This window comes from Acinonyx jubatus, chromosome E4 (genome assembly GCF_027475565.1).
Source record: "Acinonyx jubatus isolate Ajub_Pintada_27869175 chromosome E4, VMU_Ajub_asm_v1.0, whole genome shotgun sequence".
NCBI classification, from domain to species: Eukaryota; Metazoa; Chordata; class Mammalia; order Carnivora; family Felidae; genus Acinonyx; species Acinonyx jubatus.
In genome coordinates, this window is record NC_069395.1 from 33708942 (window position 1) to 33731612 (window position 22671).

Sequence of the window (22671 nt, forward strand, 5' to 3'; positions counted from 1 at the left end):
TTGGTGCAAAACTGTTAATAGAACTCTTTTATTATATTTTATATTTCTGTAGAATTGATAGTAACGTTCCCACTTGCATTTCTGATTTCAATAAATTGAGTCTTCTCTCTCTCTTAGTCCATCTAACTAAGGTTTGTGAATTCAGTTGATCTTTACAAAGAACCAACTTTTGGTTTTTCTCCTCTATTTTATTTATCTCCTCTCTAATCTTTAATACTCCCTTCTGCTAGGTTTGGGTTTAGTTTATTTTGACAGAAAGAAAGAATTGAGTTGGGGAGGGTCAGAGAAGGAGAGAGAATCCTAAGCAGGCTATGTGTTGTCAGCACACAGCCCAACACAGTTTGATCCTATAAACTGTGAGATCATGACCTGACACAAAATCAAGAGTCAGATGCTCAACTGACTGAGCCACCCAGGTCCCCCTGGATCATGCATGTGTTTTCATCCATTCTGCTGATCGCTGTCTTTTGATTGGAGAATTTAATCCATTTACATTTAAAGTAATTACTGGCAAGAGGCACTTCTGAAATTGTGCTATTTTTTTCTATATGCCTTATACCTTTTTATGTCCCTCATTTCCTGTATTACTGTTTAATTTTTTGTTTAGTTTATTTTTACAGTGAAATGTTTAAATTCCTCTCTCATTTCCTTTTGTGTATATTCTACAGCTATTTTGTTTATAGTTACCATGGGGACTACAGTTAACATCCTACACTCTTAGCACTCCAGTTTGAATTTACACCAGGTTAGCTTCAATAAATTACAAAAACTGCTCATTTACAGCTTCATCTCCACCCTTTTGGTTGCTGATGCCGCGCTGATCTCTACACTAATAATTGTAATACTAGCTTCTGCACTAATAACTTATTTTCTTCTAAAAGATTGGTGTCTTAAATCATATAGAAAAGAAAAATTTTACTTACAAACCATTGTTACAATAATACTAGCTTTTAATGTTGCCCAGGTATTTACTTTATTGAGATCCTTATCCATACAGCTTCAAGTTACTTTTTAGTGTCCATTCATTTCACCTCGTAGACTCCCTTGGACATTTCCTATAATCAAAATTGTAGTCACAAACCGTTGGTCACAAACTCCCTCAGATTTTTTTTTCTGGGGAAGTCTTGATTTCTCCCTCACTTTTGAAGGACAGTTTTACTGGATAGAGGAATTTTGGTTGCCAGTTCTTTTTCTTTTAGCCCTTTGAGCTTTCAGTCCATCCACTATCTTCTGACCTCTAAGTCCTGATGTGAAATCTGTTGATAATCTTATTTAGGATCCCTCCTAGGCGATGATTCACTTCTTTCTCCCAGCTTTCAAGATTCTCTGTCTTTGTCTTTGTCTTTTGAAAGTTTCTTATGCTTTCTAGTGTGGGTCTCTATGCATTCTTCTTACTTGGAGTTTGTTGAGCATTTTAGATGTTTATATTCACAACTTTCATCAAAATCGGGAACTTTCCAACCATTATTTCTTCAGATATTCTCTGTGCCCTTTCTATCTTCTTCTGATTGTCTTACAGCATGTATGTTGGCTAGCATATTGGTGTCACCTAAGTACCTGTGGTTGTCTACTTTTCTTCAATCTTTTCTCTTTCTGCTCTTCAGACTCCGTAATTTCCATTGCCCTCTCTTCACCAATTCTTTCTTCTGCATGTTCAAATCTGTATTCCATTCCCTAGTGAATTTTTCATTGTAGTTATTATGCTTTTCAACTCCAGAATTTCATTTTGGGTTTGTTGTAGGTTTTCTATCTCCAGTAGATGTTTCCATTTTCTTCACACATTGTTTTCTTGACTTTCTACATTTCTTCCTTTAATTCTTTGAGCATCTTTAAGACTTTTATTTTAACGTCTTTGTCTGGTTCTGTTAATTTCTGTTAATGTATATTTTCCTTTGAATGGACCAGACTTTCCTCTTTCTTTGCATACCTTGTAACTTTTGTTGAACTGTACATTTGAATCTACTGATGTGCTAACTCTGGAAATCAGATTCTCCTCTTTCCCTAGGGTTTGCCATTTTATGTTATTCTTGTAGGCTGTCTCCATGCGAAGGATCAGCCTGACATGTAAACTGAAGGTCTTTTCAGTTTTTTCTAGCCTTTCTCTGGGCATGCACATCCACTTTTACTTTTTCCCACACGTGCAGTTGTCTTTCAGTGTTCTAGTCTTTAATGTCTGGCTCCTGAGAGGAGAAAAATGAAACATGAAATGAGGAGCAGAGGGCACTGGATGTTTAGTCCCCTAGAAGTCACTTCAGGCTGGTAGAAGGGGGCTTACAAGAGTTAGGGGCAGGTGTGACAGCAGTAACTGCCTGCCTCACTGCTTCTCTGTGATCAGAAGCAGAGTTCAGTGATAAGAGCACAGATCCCCGCTATTTGGAGGACAGAGTCTTTTTTTGCCCACCCTGGATCTCCCAACTGCTTCTAAGCTGCTCCAAGAACGCATGCACAGCTGCCTGTGATGGAGGGGGGTGGAGGATGGGTACCTGACACTCTGCTGAGATGAAATTGACTGAAATCAATGCAGTTTACCTGTCCAAGTCTTTCCTGGGAAGTTGTAAACCATCAGCAGACTCCCTAGTTCTAAAATATTTACGTCACATAGATCCTAAGAGTGCAGTTGTCTTCTAGATCGAGAGACAGATTCCTGGTGCTTACCACCTTGCCATTGTTCCAGAATAATCTCCTAATACATTTTAATAGAGAATCAGTGATTGACTGATTCTGGGGGAAAATTCAGCTAGAAGCATTTGCAGGCAGTTTCACTGTCTGTTTTTTAACTTGGTCCAGTAAAAATATTGGAGCATGCTGTCACCATAGGCATACCTCAGAGGTTGAGGGTTTGGTTCCATAACCCCTCAATAAAGCGAGTATTTCAAAAAAGTGAGTGAAATTAATTATTGGGTTTTCTAGTGCATATAAAAGTTAGGTTTATACCATAATGGAGTCTAGTAAATGTGCAATAGCATTATATATTAAAAAAAAAAAACAATGTACATACCTTAATTTAAAGATAAGTTTATACAGAGACGCGAAGTGAGCCAATGCTGTTTGAAAAATGCACTGATTGACTTGCATGTTGTAGTATTGCCACAGACCTTCAATTTATTAAAAAAAATACAGTATCTGCCAAGTGCACAGAAAAAAAAAACGCATTAAAACGAGGTATGCCTATAGTTATTTAGAGATAGCTTGTTAGGCACTTTAAGGAAGAGTAAAAATTTAAGACCTATTCTCTTCTCAGAGAAGTTGTAGCCTTATTGAGAAACAAAATACATACAAAAAGATGTCAAAACAAAGTAGCAAATGAATAGTCCCAAATAAATATAATGATTCATGATCATTACAATGAGAGTTCAGGAGAAGAGAGTACTGTGAATTTAAATCATCAGAGAAGATAATGAGTAGGCATATCCCTGAGCTACTCCTTGTTAGAAAGATACTATGGGGACACCTCGGTGGCTCAGTCAGTTGAGGAGCCAGCTCTTGGTTTCGGCTCACGTCATGATCCCACGGTTCGTGGGATATAGCCCCACATCAGGCTCTGCACTGTCAGCTTCTCTCTCCCTCTCTTTCGGTCCCCCCCCCTCCCAAAAATGAATAAGCATTTATAAAAACAGATACTGTGATGTAAACATGAATAAGAACTAAAACTCACCTAACACTTGCTATGTGCCAGATGGCAACTCATCTAATCCTCAAAAGAGCTCCATGATGAGGGTGCCTGGGTGGCTCAGTCGGTTAAGCGTCCGACTTCGGCTCAGGTCATGATCTCGCGGTCCGTGGGTTCGAGCCCCGCATCGGGCTCTGTGCTGACAGCTCAGAGCCTGGAGCCTGTTTCAGATCCTGCGTCTCCCTCTTTCTCTGACCCTCCCCTGTTCATGCTGTCTGTCTCTCTGTCTCAAAAATAAATACATGTTAAAAAAAGAGCTCCATGATGTATATGCTGTTATCCTCTTTGGCGGGATGAGGAAGCTGAGCAAGAGGAACATTAAGGGACTTGCCTGAGGTCAGATAGAAAGCGAGTCATGGAGCTGGGACTCAGCTCCATCCAGGCAAGCCCTAGGGCCTAATCTCTCTGCTTGGTTGTTCTGACTGAGAAGAATGGCCAGAGCATAGAAGTGAATGTGTAATGTGATGGCTGGAGATAGCAGAGAGGCCAGACTGACAGATGTGACAGATTTATTTAGAAATCTTTGCTCTAGGCCAGTGTATATTTCAGTGCAGAAATTCTTTATTTGGTTACGTTGCAGCTATGGTTACCATTCTCATTATATGTCCCTTAAGGAACTTCTTCCTCAAACTACTGTAGTAGAGAAAAACAGCCATGTGAAATGTTTTTTCATTGCTCTACACATCTTGTTAACTGCTGAAGAATCCAGTAACTTTTTTTCTTTTCTAGTTATCGATTGTTTGGGTCAAAAGTTATTTATTGTGAACTTTCTAGTATCGACGATAATACAATGACTTGGAGTGATAATCCCCCTCTATGTAGTAGTAAGTATATGCTTTCTTTTGAATTTAGAGGATTAGTCTTTAAAATAGCTTTCAACAGTAGCCAAATGATGGAAAGAGCCTAAATGTCCATCAACTGATGAATGGATAAAGAAATTGTGGTTTATATACACAATGGAATACTACTTGGCAATGAGGAAGAATGAAATATGGCCTTTTGTAGCAACGTGGAGAGTGTTATGCTAAGTGAAATAAGTCATACAGAGAAAGACAGATACCATATGTTTTCACTCTTTTGTGGATCCTGAGACTTAACAGAAGGCCATGGGGGAGGGGAAGGGGAAAAAAAAAGTTATAGAGAGGGAAGGAGGCAAACCATAAGAAACTCTTAAAAAACTGAGAATAAACTAAGGGTTGATGGGGGGTCGGAGGGAGGGGAGAGTGGGTGATGGGTATTGAGAAGGCACCTGTTTGGATGAGCACTGGGTGTTGTATGGAAACCAATTTGACAATAAATTTCATATTAAAAAAATAAAGTCTTATAGCAACAACAACAACAACAAAAATAAAATAAAATTTTGCTGTTGAGATCCCTTTATGCTTTTAAATTAATAAAAACCACAAAGAGCTTTTCCTATGCAGGTTATGTCTATTGATATTCATAATTATTTATTAATTCACTTTTAAGAACTGTCAGCTCAATGCATGTTAACCTATGCAACAATTTTTTTAAATGTTTATTTGTGGGAGACAGAAAGAGTGTGAGCAGGGAAGGGCAGAGAGAGGAGACACAGAATCTGAAGCAGGCTCCAGGCTCTGAGCTGTCAGCACAGAGCCCGATGTGGGGTTCGAACCCACGAACAGTGAGATCATGACCTGAGCTGAAGTCAGACACTTAACTGACTGGGCCACCCAGGCCGCCCCAACAAATTTTTTAAAAAAGCAGAATTTTCGGGGTGCCTGAGTGGCTTAGTACGTTAAGCGTCCATCTTTGGCTCAGGTCCTATCTTACGGCTTGTGAGTTCGACGGAGCCCTGCATTGGGCTCTGTGCTGACAGCTCAGAGCCTGGAGCCTGCTTTGGATTCTGTGTCTCCCTCTCTACCCCTCCCCCACTTGCACTCTGTCTCTCTGTCAAAAATAAACAAACATCAAAAAATAAATAAATTTTTAAAAAGCAGAATTTTCCACAAGGAATAGAATAGGGTATTGTTTTACATTTTTGCAAATCTCTTCAAAATTTGGCTTAAAGGAAGATGTCTGGATTCAGTCGGTGGTGTTCCCACACAATTTATAGTATCTGGATGATTTCACCATAGACTCATATGGATAAAAGTGAAAACAGATAATAATATTTTGATCCTGGGAACTATCAATTTAGTGAATGGTTATACAATTGACTCTTGAAAAGCACAGGTTTTAACTGTTGTGGGTCCACTTGTGGTTTTTTAACAGTACAGTATGGTAAATGTGTTTCTTCTTCCTTGTGGTTTTCTTAGTAACATTTTCTTCTATCTAGCTTGTTTAATTGTAAGAATACAGCATATACTACATATACCAAAAATATGTGTTAATCAACTTTTTATGTTCTTGGTAAGGCTCTGGTCAGTAGTAGCCTATTAGTAGTTAAGTTTGGGGGGAATCAAAAGATATGAGGAGTTTTAACTGCAGGGGATCAGTTCTAACCCCGATGTTGTTCAAGTGTCAAGAGTATTTATAAATTATAAAGCATTTCTCAACTAGCACTGAGTTTTATTTTTAATCACAAGCATATTTGCTCATTAAAGCATCAGCTTTTCTTATGATGAGAACTTAGAATGGTCTTGCAGATAAACATAGGTATTTCATATAGGTATCTTTTGTAAGTATTTAAGAAAATGAGTTTTATGCTAAAAGTTCATGTCTATATTAATGGTTTGAATTTGGAAGAATACATTTTCTCACAGAAACTTTCTTGTAAATGGATATTGGATTTATAGCCAGCTTGTAGAAATCATGTGTTAATGAATTTATTGAAGGCAGTTCATAGGACTTCACTAATGTTACCTTCATCTTTTCCTTTCCTTTTGCCTTTCATGTCCTTTTTTTTTTTTTCATTTTTTAAGGGATATTGTGTCTACCACCCCCAAAAATAACAAATGGGAAATATACCAATAGTGGCAAGGAAGAATATGAATATAATGAAGTGGTAACTTACAGTTGTGATCAATCAAGTGGACCAGATGCATATTCACTTATTGGAGAGAGCAGACTTGTTTGTACCGGAAATGGTGAATGGAGTGTTAACCCTCCGCAGTGTAAAGGTAATACTTCCATTTTCTTCCTTCTTCATTTGTAAATATTTTGGAAACACTTGGTAGATACCTACCTACAAGTAAACAAAACAGCCCCATGTGCTTGTTCCTCCTGTTAAATTGGTTTCTAATTCAATTTAATACAGGTAAAATTGACTCAAAAATAGTTCTATTTACAGAGTTCCCCAGCCCTTACCCTACACATTCTTAGCATTCTAATGTATTTATTGTGAACTCCTCTGTGTATGCATGAGTTAGGATTTTTTTTTTTTTTTTTTTGGGAGAAACATCAAAAAAACACAGCACACACTGGCTTAAAAATAACAATTCTCTGTTACAAGATGTTTGAGAGTTCGGGCTATAGGAAATGGTAGAATAAATTGTAAAAGACTACCCATCTCACAAACAAGAATAACAAACCCTAGACAAAACATATTTAAAAATTAATGTATAAGGGTCTAGAGAGTGACGTAATGCAGGGAGACACAGGAGGGGATTTGATTGTTAGAAGAAAGGGACCACTGAAGAGCAGTAAAATATTTACTCTGTTCAGGTACACATGGAACATTTTCTAATACCATATTCTATGCAATATGATAGTTAAAAAAATTTTTTAATTGAAATGATTCAGAGTGTAATATCAGATCACAACGGAATGAATGTAGAAATCAAAGGTATCTATAAAAGTCCCAAATATTTGAAAACGATGCAAGACACTTCTAACCAACTCATGAGTCAAAGGAGACGTCACAAGGAAAGTTGCAAAATGTTTTGACCTGAATAAAAATGAAAAGACAACATATCAAAATCTCACTATTTGTGGGATACAGCAAAAGCATTACTTAGAAGGATATTTATAGCCTGAAATACTTATATTAGAAAAAAGTCTCAAACCCATGATCTAAGCTTCCACCATAAGAAACTAAGAAAGAAGAAATTAAGCTCATTATGACATTCTGGAAAAACAACCCCATAGGAATAGACAACAAATCAGTGTTTGGCTGGTTGGTGAAGGTGGTTGTGGGGGTGGGAAGGGTTGATTACAAAGCGGCATGAGGAAATGTTGGGGGGCAATGGAGCTTTTCTGTGTCTTTATTGTGGTAATTACATGATTATTTGCCTCTGTCAAACCTCATACAGCTGTCCGCTTAAGAGGACTAGCTTTGCTGTACGTAAATTATATCTAGCCAACATAACATAAAGAAAATCATTAGTGCAGTTAACAGTAGTTTCGCACAACGGTGAAAAGATTAATTAATAGATTCTGAAATGAATCTATCAGGTCATGAGCAGTAGTTTACTTCCCAAGAGGTGGAGTAGAATGGGAAACAGGAGAGCACGCTGGTATGAGGCTGACCTGTATTTCAGGCCTGTGTGCTTATATACTGGTTTACGATGTAAAATGTGCCTTTCGATCTCTGGCTTGCAGGCCAAGATGTTTGGAAAACACTGCCCTAACTCCACTGGCCTTTCTGTTTCTTGAACATCCCATTTGTGTATGTTGTTGCTACCTGAGCACTTTCTTTTTGCATATCTTTGCATGGCTACTTGCTTTTCAACTTTTAAATCTGAAGTCGAGTATTACCTTCTCAGAAAAGTCTTTCCTACCTTTCTAGAAAAGCAGGGTACTGCAGCCAGTGTCAGCATGACCTTTAAAAAAAAAAAAAATACCTACAGCTGGCGCACCTGGGTGGCTCATTGGGTCAAGCATCTGACGCTTGATTTCAGCTCAGGTCATGTTCCCAGGATTGTGGGATTGAGCCCCAAGTTGCTCAGCACTCAACCTGCTTAAGATTCTCTTCCTTTCTCTTCTGCTCATGCTCTCTTTCTCTCTAAAATAATAATAATAATAATAATAATAATAATTAATTAAAATCCCCGGAGCTAATGAGGATCAAAAGTTGCTCTTGAACTTGCCCTGGATTTGTATGTGGTGGTCAGACCTTTCTCAAAACCTGTCAGTAATGGGAAAAAAGCAGGAAAGTCAATAAACTCTAATGACAGTCTTTCTAGGTGGAAAAAAGTTACAGATTTCTCTAAATCCTTTTCCCTGGAATTAAAGTGTACATACACATAAAGATTTCTTGGGTATTTTTTTTTTTTATTTTAATTAACACCTTTCCTTTCATTAGTTGTATGTTTCTTCCTGCTGGAAATGACTACTGTGCACTATTTTTCTTTTCTTTTCTTTTTTTTTTTTGGTCCTTTGTTGAAACAGCTTTCCATTGATTCTGGAGTTTCTCTGCTTTTCAGTGGTCAGATGTCCACATCCTGAACCCGCCAATGGAAAGCTGACGTCAGGATTTGGAAAAAAATATTCCTACAAAGCAACAGTTGTGTTTACGTGCTCAGAGGGTTATTACTATAATGGAACCAACATAGCAGTCTGTGGCAGTAACGGTACTTGGGAGCCTGCAGTCCCAATGTGTTACAAAGGTACAATGGGTATCTGTTTCCTCCTCTCTCTCTCTTTTTTTGTAATTTTGTTTCTTTGACGTTAAATAACAATGACGCCAAAAATAGGCGCACGGTCGCAATTTTAGTATTGGGCTCTGCCTTATATTCAGTTCCATGACAGATGTATTACAGAATTCACGGAAGCATTCTGCTGCTGTGATCTTATCCGTTTTCCTAGGGTCTTTGCATTTTACGCTGTGATCTTATCCGTTTTCCTAGGGTCTTTGCATGTTACGTATGTCACACAGGTATATAAGTTTCTCTTGTACGGCTTTTTTGTGTGTAAAAATGAAGGGGAGGTGGGTGGGAGATGGGGTGAATGGATGACCGGCATTAAGGAGGGCATGCTTTGGGACAAGCACTGAGTGTCCTGTGTAAGAGGTGAATCACTGGGTTCTACTCTTGAAGCCAAGACTACACTCACTGTATGTTACTAACTTGAATTTAAATTTAAAAATAATGAAAGGTATAATTCACTTAAATGAAAAGAAAGCAGTAATTCGGGGGGAGGGGTGTACTAATCCAGTCTACGTTATTTATTTATGTATTTTTTTGTCAGTACTGATTCCTCTCAGTGCTAGTCCTCCGATTTTGCATCATTCAGATTTAGTTAACTTTCTGCTTATATTTTCCAAAAGTCTTTTAAATTCCTGGTGCAAACGCCAGCAATAACCCCAAGATTTGATGCATCTACATTATTTTGTTTTCCAGCGTCAACTCCTCCCAGTACAAAACCTCCAATTCCGAGTGTCTCAGGTTTAGTACCTTCCTGCTTATATTTTTCAAAACCTTCTAAATCTCTAATGTTTTACACACATTTATCACGTTTAGTAATGAAAGGAGGAAGAACGTATCGATAGCCATTTTAAGTTGTTAGCGATTCTAAAATTATTTGCCATAGTATGCAGATATAAACAGGTACGTAAACTTGGGCAAGTTATGCAAACTTTAAATGTATTTACGTATTTGTAAAATGATTTTTTTTTTTTTTTGAGAGAGAGAGATAGAGCACTAGCGCTCGATCAAGGAAGGGACAGAGAGAAGGGGAGGGAGAGAGAGAGTCCTAAGCAGGCTTTACTCTGTCAGCACAGAGCCCAATGCGGGGCTCGATCTCACCACCGTGAGATCATGACCTGAGCCTAAATCAAGTCAGACACTTGACCAACTGAGACACCCAGGCGCCCCTGCAAAATGATTTAATGCCTTCCTCAATGAGTGATGGTAAATGTTTAATGGAATTCATTTACTTTTTTTTTAATGTTTATTTTTGAGAGAGAAAGAAAGAGAGGGTTGGGGGGAGGGGCGGGGGGGGGGGGGGGGACACAGAATCGGAAGCAGGCTCCAGGCTCTGAGCTGTCAGCACAGAGCCCAGTTGCGGGGCTCGAACTCATGAACCGTGAGATCATGACCTGAGCCGAAGTCCGATGCTCAACCCACCGAGCCACCCAGGCGCCCCTTAATGGGATTTATTTAAAACAGCACAGTGCCTGGCACATGGGAAGCTCCTAAAGGCAGCTTATATGACATCACTCAAATTAATATTAGTGAAAAGGAAGGCCCTTGGCGTCTGTTTTTTAACATGTACATATTCTGTGCTTTTGACTTTGATGTTTTACTCCTTTCAGAACTGATCTGTTGGCTCCTTTAGGGTATCTTCCTGGTCCAGAACAATGTTTCAGTTGCTGGACTGCAACCAGTTTAGCTTAGGGTTTTGTTTCTTTTTGTTTATGTGTGTGTGTGTGTGTGTGTGTGTGTGTGTATAATATATATATTGCATATATATTATAAATAATATATAATATATATTATAAATAATATATATAATATATAAATAATATATAATATATATAATATATATAAATAATATATATGATATATGATATATATAAATAATATATATACATATATGTGTGTGTATATATGTGTGTGTGTATATATATAAATAATACATATATATAATACATATATATAAGTAATATATATATAAATTATATATATATATATATATACACACATAATTATTTTGTAGCTCAGTTTAAACTGGGAAATTTCTGCTATCTCTAGAATTAAAGGCCTGTATTTCCATCCCCCACCTCCACCAACCCTCCTCACCTCGTACACTCATTCTTTTTCTCTTTACTGGCATTTTTATTTGGCGATAGAAACTAAATTTCATAGCCACCGAAAGGCGGGAATAGTCTTTATTCACTGAATCATGCATGTTCTGCTAATGAGCTACTCTGCTTAAGAACCGAAAAGATTATTTTGCTAGGGTTGGAAGGAAATATCTTCCAGGGTTCAGAGTTGCTACCTCTGAACACATTATTTTTGTGATTTATTGCCAGTTAACTTCTGGGATTTCCATTTTAAAACACAGAGCTACAGCAAACATGGTTATTATGCATACATTCTGATGGACTTGTGCAAATAGATACTTCGTTTAAATTCCCAGAAGTAGAATTACAAAGTTCAAGAAGTATGTATTTTTTTACATACTCTTTTTTACATAATCTTTTTAAAGTCAAAATCAAAATTAAATCCGTAGTTTTGTATTAATAAATTTGGTGAATTGAAACATTAATTTTTTCAGAATCCAAGCCTCCTCTTATGACTACGACTCCGGGTTCAAGCCATCCAGATTCAGATCATCCAGGTCCAGCACTCTTTATCCTACTTACATTGTTAAGAGCTTTTATAAGGCGATGCATTAAAAATGATGTCCTACATTAATTTGCATTTCCTTTGCTCATTTTTCTACTAGGTTTCTACAATATTTTTCTCAATTGTAAATGAAAGCCCTGTTAATATGAAGTGAACAATTTTTTCCTGGGTTTTTTTCTTTGCTTTAATTTTACTAGTCAGTTCTTTTAAGATTTTTATACTCTTAGATGTAGATTGTTTTTCATAATTTTTTTAAAAAAAATTTTATTTTTATTTCAGAGAGAGAGAGAGAGAGCTCACAAGTAGGGGAGAGAGGGAGAGAGAGAGAGAGAGAGAGAGAGAGACCAGAATCTTTTTTATATGTAAATTTTTTTAGCGTTTATTTATATTTGAGAGAGAGACAGTGTGAGAGCGGGAGAGGGGCAGAGAGACAGAGACAAAATCTGAAGCAGGTTCCAGGCTCTGAGCTGTCAGCACAGAGCCCGACGTGGGGCTCAAACTCACAAGCCATGAGATCGTGACCTGAGATGAAGTCAGATGCTTAACCAACTGAGCCACCCAGGCGCCCCAAGAAAGAGCAAGAATCTTAAGCAGGCTCTGTACTCAGTGCTGAGCCTGACAGGGGGCTCGAACCCACGACCCTGGGATCATGACATGAGCTGAAATCAAGAGTCGGACACTCCACCAACTGAGCCACCCAGGCACCTTACGTCTTATAATTGTAATATATAAGTAGTATACAAATATAAGTTTATAAAATTTCAAACATTACAGAAGTATTTAGAGTAAAAGATTAGTTCTCATTCTCTTTCTCTAGTCTGTTACTTGAGTTAATCACTTAATATTTTAGGGTATTTTTTCATCTATTTCTGTACATAAGCATCCTTTTAGGTGTAGTTATACATACTTTGGTGGTTTTTTTTTCTTTATTCTTAAATAAAAGTGGCATCATGCTGTTTTTTCTGAAACTTGCACTTTTCCACTTCATGGATTGTGGTTGTAATTAGATGACTATATCCCATCCTTTCAATGGTGACTTTAAGATATGCCAGAGTTGATATAACTATTCTCCTATCAGGGGTCTTTTATATATGAAGACGTTTTATATTAACAAGTAGTTGGATATGTTGATCTCTTCTCTAATGGCTTGTGTGTTTTGTCTTCTTCAGAAAAGCTTTAGGCCTTCCCCTCGCTGAAATCTATTAACCATGCATTCTGATTACTTTCTCTGCATTTAGATCATTGGTGCATCTGAAATCCACTGCGGTATATGGTGTGATGTAGGGCTCCTCTCTACTCCACCCACCCCTACCTGGTGGCAAAGTAGCAACATTCGTTGAATAAGTTGTTTTCTCTCCAACTCTTTTCAAGTGCCAATTTTTATTATATATTAAATTCATGGGTATCCTACACATCCTTCTGTGCCCTTGAACTTTATACACTCCCATGCCAGCACCAAATCATTTTTTTTACTATGGGAGTATGATATGTTTTAGTATCTGGCAGAAAACTTCATTTTCAGGAATGTTTAGACCATTCTGTATGTTAGTTTTTCTAGATAAACTTTTATTACCATTTTAGCCATTTTAAATGTACATTTCAGTGGCATTACATGTATCCGCATTATTTGCAACCATCACTGCTATCTGTGTCTCCAAAACGTTTTCATCATCATCTCAAACTGAATCTTTATACCCATTAAACAATAACTCTCCATCCCTTCTGCCCCCCACCCCCCTTTAGCCCTGGTAACCACTATTCTAGTTTCTGTCTTTACGGATTTCACTATTGCAAATACCTCATAGAACTGGAGTCATTTCTAGCTTATTTCAGTTAGCCAGTGTATTCTGGCTTATTTCACTTAGCATAATGTTTTATTTATTTATTTTTTTAATATAATCTATTGTCAAGTTGGTGAACATACAGTGTATACAGTGTGCTCTTGGTTTGGGGGGTAGCATGGATCAGAACTTACTTCTTTTTCTGGCCGAATCCTATTCCGTTGTATTGTGTACCACATTTGTTTATCCACTCATCTGTTGATCGGTGCTTGGATTGTTTCTGCCTTTTGGCTATTCTGGATAATGTTTCTCTGAATATTAGCACCTAACTGTCTGAGGCCCTTCTTTGCACTTCTGGTGGCTCATATACCTAGGAGTACAATTGCTGGGTCACGTGCTAGTTCTGTGTCTACTGTTTTGAGGAGCGGTCCTGCTGTCGTCCCCAGTGGCTGCACCATGATACATTCCCATCAGTGATGCACAGATATTCCAGTTTCTCCACCTCTTTGGCACCACTTGTTCTCTCCCGGGTTTTGAGAACAGCCATCCTAGCACATGCGAAGTGGCAGCTCCTTGTGGCTTGTATTGAATTCCCTAATGATTCGTGATTCATCATCTTTTTATATGTTTCTTGGTCTTTTGCAGATCTTTGGAGGAATGTCTTTTCAAAGTCTTGGCCCATTTTTTCTTATTAAATATAATTTATTGTCAAATTGGTTTCCATACAACACCCAGTGCTCATCCCAACAGGTGTCCTCCTCAATGCCCATCACCCTTTGCCCATTTCTTAATTGGCTTGTTTTTTGTTACTGAGTTTTAGGAGTTCATTATGTATTTTGTGTATGGAGGTCTTATCAGGTGTATGATTTGCAGATGTTTTCTCTCATTCTGTGGATTGCCTTTTCACTCTTGACAGTGTCCACAGATGGACAGAAGTCTTACATTTTCATGAAACCTAACTTACCTCTTTTTTTCTTTTGTTGCCTGTGCTTTTGGTATCACATCCAAGCAATCATTGCCAGATCCAGCATCGCAAAAGCTTGTTCTATATGTTTTCTTTGAAAAGTGTTACACTTGTAGCCCTATTTTAGTTTTATGTGAGTTTTGAATTAATTTTTGTGTGTAGTATAAAGTGAGGGTCCAACTTCATTCTTTTGTGTTTGGATATCCAGTTTTCTAAGAACCATTTGTTGAAAATTTTGCCCTTTCTCCATTAAATATTCCTAGCACCTTTGTGGGCAATCATTTGACCACAGACATAAGGGTTTATTCCTGGGCTTTCTATTCTATTCCATTAGTCTTGTGTCTGTCTTTATGTCAATACCACTCTGCTTGATTATGGTAGCTTTGTAGTAAATTTTAAAATCAGGAAGCGTGAGTCCTCTCAACTTTGCTCTTTTCTTTTCAAGATTATCTTGGGGGCACCTGGGTGAAGTCGGTTAAACCTCTGACTTCAGCTCAGGTCATGATCTCAAGGTTCGTGAGTTTGAGCCCCACATCGGGCTCTGTGCTGACAGCGTGGAGCCCACTTCGAATCCTCTATCCCCTTCTCTCTCTGTCCATCCCCTGCTTGTGCTCTCTCTGTCTCAAAAATAAACATTAAAAAAAAAAAAAAAGATTATCTTGGCTATTCTTAGTCCCTTGAGATGCCATATGAATTATAGGTTAGTTTTTTCTGTTTCTGCAAAATGCATATTCAAGATGGTGATAGGGGTTGCATTTAATCTGTAGATTGCTTTGTGTAGTATGAACATTTTAATAGTAGTCTTCTAATTCATGAACACGGGATGTCTTTCCATTTATTTATATCTTCAGTTTGTTTCAGCAACGTTTTGTAATTTTCAGTGTATGAGTTTTTCGTCTTCTTGTTTTATTCCTGAGCATTTTGTTCTTTTTTGATGCTATTGTAAATGGGATTTTCTTAATTTCCTTTTTGGATTGTTCATTGTTAGTGTATAGAAATACAACTGATTTTTGTGTGTTGGTTTTGTGCCCTGCAACTTTGCTGAATTCATTTACTCTAATAGGTGTGTGTGTGTGTGTGTGTGTGTGAGAGAGAGAGAGAGAGAGAGAGAGAGAGAGAGAGAGATCCTTAAGACTTTTCTGTGTAAAGGTCACATCATGTGGAATAGAGATTATTTTAGTTCTTCCTTCCCAATTTGGATGCTTTTTATTTCTTTTTCTTGCCTAATTGCTCTGACTAGAACTTCTAATATTATGTTAAATAGTAAGTGGAAAACACAAGCATCTTGTCTTATTCCTGATCTTAAGGGGAAAACTTTTCAGTTTTTGAATATGCTAATGATGGCGTTTTCATAAATGGCCTTTATCACAATGGTGTCTCCTTCTATTGGAGATCAACATCTAAATAGTTTATTAAGCCCCCCAGATTTTTACTTTTAAGTAGACTCACATTGAATCCATAGGCTAACTATGATGCAGTTGCTTGTTATACCATAGAATATTATCACAGGAAATGTTACTGAATAGGAAGAATACTAATAGTATACAAATTTATGATATATTATGATACTACTTTTAATGGGAAACATTTAACATAGTTTATATAAGGAAAATGAAATTACAAGGGTTTTTATACAAAAGCGAGAAATCAAAACCTCTAAATTTGGAGGCCTTTAAGCTTTATTATTTTTTTTTTTTTCTTTTTAACTTATTTCCATTTTTCCCCCCCTAGGATCTCCCACTACCACTGCACCACCACCTGAAGACGTTAATACTTTAGGTACTATTTTGGTTGTTGATTGCTTTGTATTATGAGACCCTAGAGTTCTACGTGTAAATATCATATTTCAGTTATGTGTAGATAAGAAAGAGCATGTCACAAATTGGTAATATGTCACATTTGGAGTTATTTTGATAGTGCAGATACGATGACAGATGTAAGCAGTGTATGTAGATACATGTATACAGTATAGTTTTTAAGAGCTGTCCCCAAATAGGATTCCTAGTAGGGTGAGGTCACTTTCTTAAATACTATGATTATATATAGGTTAAAATACATACAACATAACTTGCTGTTCATGGGGTAGTGTTATTTTTTTGTGGCAATTTGGAGATAAAGTTTCTTTCTACTTGTACCTTGTATACATAAGCCTTAAAATACTACAGGTTGGGTTAGTTTTTTTCTGTTACAGGCTGGTATGGCAAACTTTACATAGGCTCGCATGGTTCGCACAATGTATGTTAAAGAAAATGAAGAAAAAGCTATAGTTGTGACAGTTAAATGGAAATATAAAGGTTTCTTGATAAGTAAATGAGAAATGCCTATTACTTTTATTAGACTAGTAAGTAAGGCTAACCTTTTTATAACTCTTTAGGCTTGTTATATTTTCCCTCTGAACACTGTAGTCAGACCGTCATTGTACCAGTAAAACCAGTGCCATCCTAAGATGGCTTCCTAATATTTTATGAAATGAAAAGAACAGACATAAACATGACATTTTATGCTCTGACTTCCAGAACTTTAATATAAGTAATGGCAGTTTAGAAGCCAAGGTACTCCTGACATCATTTCTAAGAATTAAGATTTTGTAGTATGATTTATTGCTCTCTGGGTAGTCAAAAATGCATGTTTAAGTCTCTATACATTATTTTCATCTATGTGCCCTGGTGTTTCATTTACATATATAGAATCTCCTTGGTAATTAGGATTATGTCTTATTTTTTTAGGGGGTAGAGGATCAGGAGGGGTTGATGATAAAATATTATTTTGAAGATTCTGAAACTAACATCCTTGTTTGTGATAGATGAGTAGAGATTTATTTATGACCCAGTCCACAGAGCCCATTTTGGTGGAAAAAATACAAATTCCTCACAAAATCATAAATGATAGGATGAATACTGATTCAAGTAAACCAACTATAATGGGGTAATACGTTTTAAAGCAATTTCCCCCTGATCTACTGAATTCTTAGTTGTCCTAGTAAGCTTTACTAAATAACCTGATATGGCAACGACAGCACAAAACAATGAAAAGTGAGGTTCCTCTGAAGAGTCTTACAAGGTGGACCCTGGATGTGGGATCAGAGTCCAAGGCTCTGTGCTCGGAATGATATGGACACAGTAGCAGTCGTGCTAAAACTAGACTGAGGAACTCTTTCTTTGCTGTAGTGTATAATCTGAGCAAGATTAAATGCGACTACTCTCTGGGACCCTTGTGTGCTCAATTATCTTCAAACTGTTCTCGTTTTTTTCTCAGGCAAAGGAATCATTGCTCTGATTGTCATTGTTGTTCGTAAGTAGCCCAAACTTGATGTTACTTAAATAAAAATAACACTGTGAGCAAGTGCATTTTTTAATGTATGCAGTTATTTTTAATTTAACTTTCCAATTTCTATAGTTTTTATAGCTTGAAGTGAAGTACACCAGTCTAGAACGGTCTGACTTTGTATATAATACACTATGTTTTGTTGGTGAATGTATATTCTTTTATATTCCACTTGTCCACTTAGTAACAAACCTAAATACTCCATGTGTTTTCAGGATGATTAGTCATGACTCTGCGTCCCAAATATGCTTTGGGTACTTTTGTAAACTAAGCAAGGATTCTTCCCTGACTTACTGTGGACTGTTCACGAACTTCTGATAGTGAAGAGTCTAGACGGAATATGAATATATATGTGCTTAAATGAAGTAGCATTTTCTGACCACTGAAATGTAACCAACAGTTACTTATTTCTGCTGCTACATTTTGAATCTTGGCAATTAGTTCTCAGAGTTACATGTCATTTGTTTCTGGTTTCTTGTAGTTGCTGGCATTGTATTCCTTTGCTGCATCCTGGTCATATTTTATCGACACAAGAAGAAAGGGTAAATTAAAGGACATTTCTTCTAACTTCCGGTCCTTCTCACTCCTCACCTACGTGCGTGCAGCATTTGCACCTGTGCCTATGCCATCTTTCCCTAAGCTGAGTCCGCATCAGTGTGCCCTGCCAGTCGCATCTGTTTACTAACAATATTTTAGGCTGCTTTTCCTGTCCCGGCGGCCAGAGCGACCTGCGCAGACTTGCTTCATCTGTTAGGACTTCACGAAAAATTTCTGTGGGGTGGGACTTGAGGTTTAAGTTCGATAGCAAATCACGGAGCGTTACGGGGCCTTCCCCACCCAGCTTTCCCCTATTTCCTAAATTGGACCAGGGGCCAAGATGAAACTTAGAACAGTTCACTGTGGAGACTCGGACAGTTGTATTCAGTGGAGTTTTTATGTGAAAGTTTCCATTTGTCCGGGTAAGTTAGGGAATTGTAAGAAGCTGTGCAGGTGTCTCTTTCGAATACCCAGTTTGATTTCTTTTCCTTTAGAGCTGTTATTTACACTTGTTAAACCGGGGAGTGAAAAGCAGCAGTGTTTGATTTCCCTCTTATGTTCTCTCAATTTACTAGGTTGCAGTAAAACTGTTGGGGATAAACTTAACATTACTAAGGGGTAAGATTTACAAAGCACCTTCTTATTTAACTTTATCTGTGTTTTAATCTGTAAAAATGAAAAGCAGGGGATCTTAAAATAGAAAAAAAAATACAAGTATATATCTTCTGAGCAGAATAGGATGTTTAAACATCAAACAAGTCTTAATGAAATAATTTACAATTTATGAAAGACTTGGAATAAATCCTGGAGCATAGACCAAATTAGGTGCTTTGAAATTTTTAAACTTTAGTGATTTATTTTTTTCCCTGTTGCTTTGAAAATACCTTTGAAATCAAACTAATAATTTTAAGACTTTTGGTATTCATAGTTTTTTGATATAGTTTCCCTTTATATTAATCATCTGGTTTGGAATATGTAATAAAAGAACATTCTTTACGCATAAAGAGCTCAACTTTTAAAACAAAGTACCGCAGTGCCTTCACTTGAATCTTCAGTCTAATATTTGTAGAACATATGATATGCATATTTGATTTCTCAATCAGCAGTATATTTTTAAAATTGTACATACACAGCACTCTGAGTAGGAAATACTGTCGTGGAATATTTTTGCCAGTCCAAAATGTTTGTATAGAAATAGCTTCTCACAATAACAAATCAAAATAGCCCTCTGGGGGCATGTGGGTGGCTCAGTATTAAGCCTCCCACTCTTGATTTCGGCTCAGGTCATGATCTCACAAGCTCCAGGTCAGGCTCCAAGCTAAGCACGGAGCCTGTTTGGGATTCTCTCTCTCCCTCCCTTCCTCTCTCTACCCCTCCCCGGCTCCCTCATGCTCTCAAAATAAATATTTAAAAACAACAACAACAAAAACCCTAAAATAGCTCTCTGCTCCTTATTTTACTTACTTTACTATTTACAGTGACACTGAATCAAAATACGTATAGATTCCTTAACAAGTATTAATGATACTCTCTCTAGCCACCATTAATGGATTTTTTAAAGTTGAACAATTGTCTGAGCATTGTACCCCAGATGAAAGATTCAGTGACATTAGTGATCTGAGATTCGATGTCTAATGAGCCCCCGGCAATGTTGCTGCCAGCCGGGGCGACACTCTGAGTTACCAAGTGTAGGTTATTAGTGATGCACCCATAGTCTTGAAATTGGAAGAAATGCCATCAAACATAAAGGTGAAATTTCCTCCTGTTTAAGATAATTGAATTTTCAAAAGGTACCACATCTATGTGTAGGTTTTTAAAAAGTGCGTGGGCTAAAGTTTGGCTTTATGTTGCTTTTCTTTAAGAAAGAAAGAAAGAAAGGAAGAAAGAAAGAAAGAAGAAAGAAAGAAAGAAAGAAAGAAAAGAAAAGAAAAAAGAAAGAGAAAGAAAGAAAAGAAAGAAAAGATTTCTATTATGTCCTTTGCACTGTTTAATGTCCTTCATCTGTTCCCCTGAAACGGAGCGTTGTCGCCTTAGAAACTTCCTTACAAGACTATAAAACGTAGGCAGTTCCTTCTCTATTTCTAGGCCCGTAAGAACTCTGGAAGCAGGGCACTAGGCACAGATAGTCCCAAATGGCTGCTAAAACTTGGCACAAAACGGATTTTGATGTAAACTTGTATTTATGATGACCTGGGAACACCATTACCCTCCTGCAGCCTCCATCCCAAAGTACACAAATAGTGTAAGTAGTCATTTTTCAGATCGATGGACAGATCCCTAAATTATGTGATGAAAAGTGGCCCCCGGTTGGAGTGTTCTGCTAGGGTTGCATAGTCTCAGCTGGGAATAGGATGGGATCCCAGAGCCTCGGAAATGCACCTTCTCCTGCCAGTTTCCTTTAACTAATTTGCTCCCGTCTCTAGTCTTGGAATCCGCAGCCCTTGCCCTGTGTCTTGCTATTGCTCGAGTTCTGTTTTGCTTGTCATGACTGTGTGGTTCTAGAAAACATGCCATTTGTTGACATCAGTGTTTTCATGCACATGTTTCATAAATGCATGGTTTTCTTTTGTCTGGCTAAATCATCCCTGGATAAGTGAGAGTTGGCTTAAGTCCATTCGACTCACATACATACTTATGTATTTTATCACCTGTGGCTAAATCGTTTCTCCTTTATTTCCGTTAAGGATATTTATTATTTGGTATAACTTAAACCTGTTTTTAATGTCATATTAATAATGACTGACCCACTAACTTTGTAACTTTTTTTTACATTTTTTAAAAATTTGCAATTCTTAAGCTGTCTGTGCTTAAGAGAATGTTACACAACGTTTTGGGATGTACTACATAGAGTGGCCAGATCAGGTGGTGGGGAGTATAGTGACATGGGGGGAAAAACCCAAAAGATCAAATTAACTTGAACATTGTCTACTTGGCTCTCGAATTCTGGAGCTGTAAACTTCAAAAAATTGTATAAATAACAAAGGATGGTGTAGTTAGTTGAGAGCAAACTTTAGATCCATCCCAGGAAAATGGGATGTCATGTAGTAAGTTTTACAGAGGTCTTTCTGCGGGGTGAAAACAGATGTGCCGCAGGAAGAAACTGTACTCGATGCAAAAGTCAGGATGCATCTGAAAATGTCTGGCTTGTCCTAAAATTGATTGCTAAGATAATATTTAATATATGCTCTGTGTATTCCCTCTAAATCTAAGATGTGAGAGACAAGGGCCGTTTGTCCTCACACAGTCTTATGCTAGGAGAGAGAGTTTACATTACTCGTATCAGGCTAATTGGTTTTAGAGGTAAACAGATTGCACAGAAATTCCGAATCAGTTCATCTGCCAGACGATCTGTAAGATGTCAACATTAGAGTAGCTCCCTGCACCTAATTCCTGTTTCATATTCCTAAAGGAGAATCAGAAAAGTCGTAATTTGTGACTCTAATTGTCAGCCCTACTTCCATTCTCTTTGTCATTCATTTTATCCCACCTGTTGTGCCATTCTGCTTCCTTTTGGTTTGTTGTGACTATTTTATTCAGCATTTTCCCTTCCTCTGTTCAGCACATACCAAACTGGTGAGAGCCACAGAGAAGTAAAATTAAATTCTCTCTGAGAAGAAGAGATGAGAGAAAGGTTTGCTTTTATCATTAAAAGGTACCTGCTTCTGTATGTTTCTTTTCAGAGATACCCTTTCTAGAATAGAAAATATCCAATGACTATTTAGATATCAGTACCTTGAACTAAGATATGTTGGCTTTAGTAAACATCAGGGGGAACACTTAGATTCCTGTTCCCTTTGCTAAATTATTGGTTTTTATGCCACTCCTGTTTTAAAAGTAAAAACAAAAAAATACATACTGGCAGACTTTTACTTTGATGTAGGCTCCAACTGAGTAATGTCCCCATTGTCCTTTTATTAGACTATCTAGCTTCCTTGACTTCATAGTAGCTGTGAATCCAAAATGCAGAAATTTTTTTAGCCCAGTGGGAAATTATCCTAGAATCTTATTATTTTTAAGTGTAGGGAGAAAAAAATACTCCTTTCAGAAACTTAAATACATTTTACTTAAGCTTGTAAATGCATTCAATTTTTTTTAATGTTTTTTAATTTATTTTTGAGAGAGAGAGCTAGAACGTGAGCGGGGGAGGGGCAGAGAGACAGAGAGACCCAGAATCTGAAGCAGGCTCCAGGCTCTGAGCTGTTA

General features: G+C 37.3%; 1 protein-coding gene across 1 annotated transcript in view; it reads left to right on the top strand.

Annotated features, from left to right (window-relative positions):
• The window catches only part of LOC106981799 (membrane cofactor protein), a 35057-nt gene that overhangs the window by 10233 nt on the left and 2153 nt on the right, over positions 1-22671 (top strand). Inside the window, exons 4-11 of the mRNA XM_015079967.3 lie at positions 4400-4494; positions 6556-6753; positions 8998-9180; positions 9913-9957; positions 11792-11854; positions 16339-16386; positions 17863-17898; positions 18413-18473. Coding sequence (XP_014935453.1) covers positions 4400-4494; positions 6556-6753; positions 8998-9180; positions 9913-9957; positions 11792-11854; positions 16339-16386; positions 17863-17898; positions 18413-18473 — 729 coding nt within the window. The remainder of the gene's footprint in view (positions 1-4399; positions 4495-6555; positions 6754-8997; positions 9181-9912; positions 9958-11791; positions 11855-16338; positions 16387-17862; positions 17899-18412; positions 18474-22671) is intronic.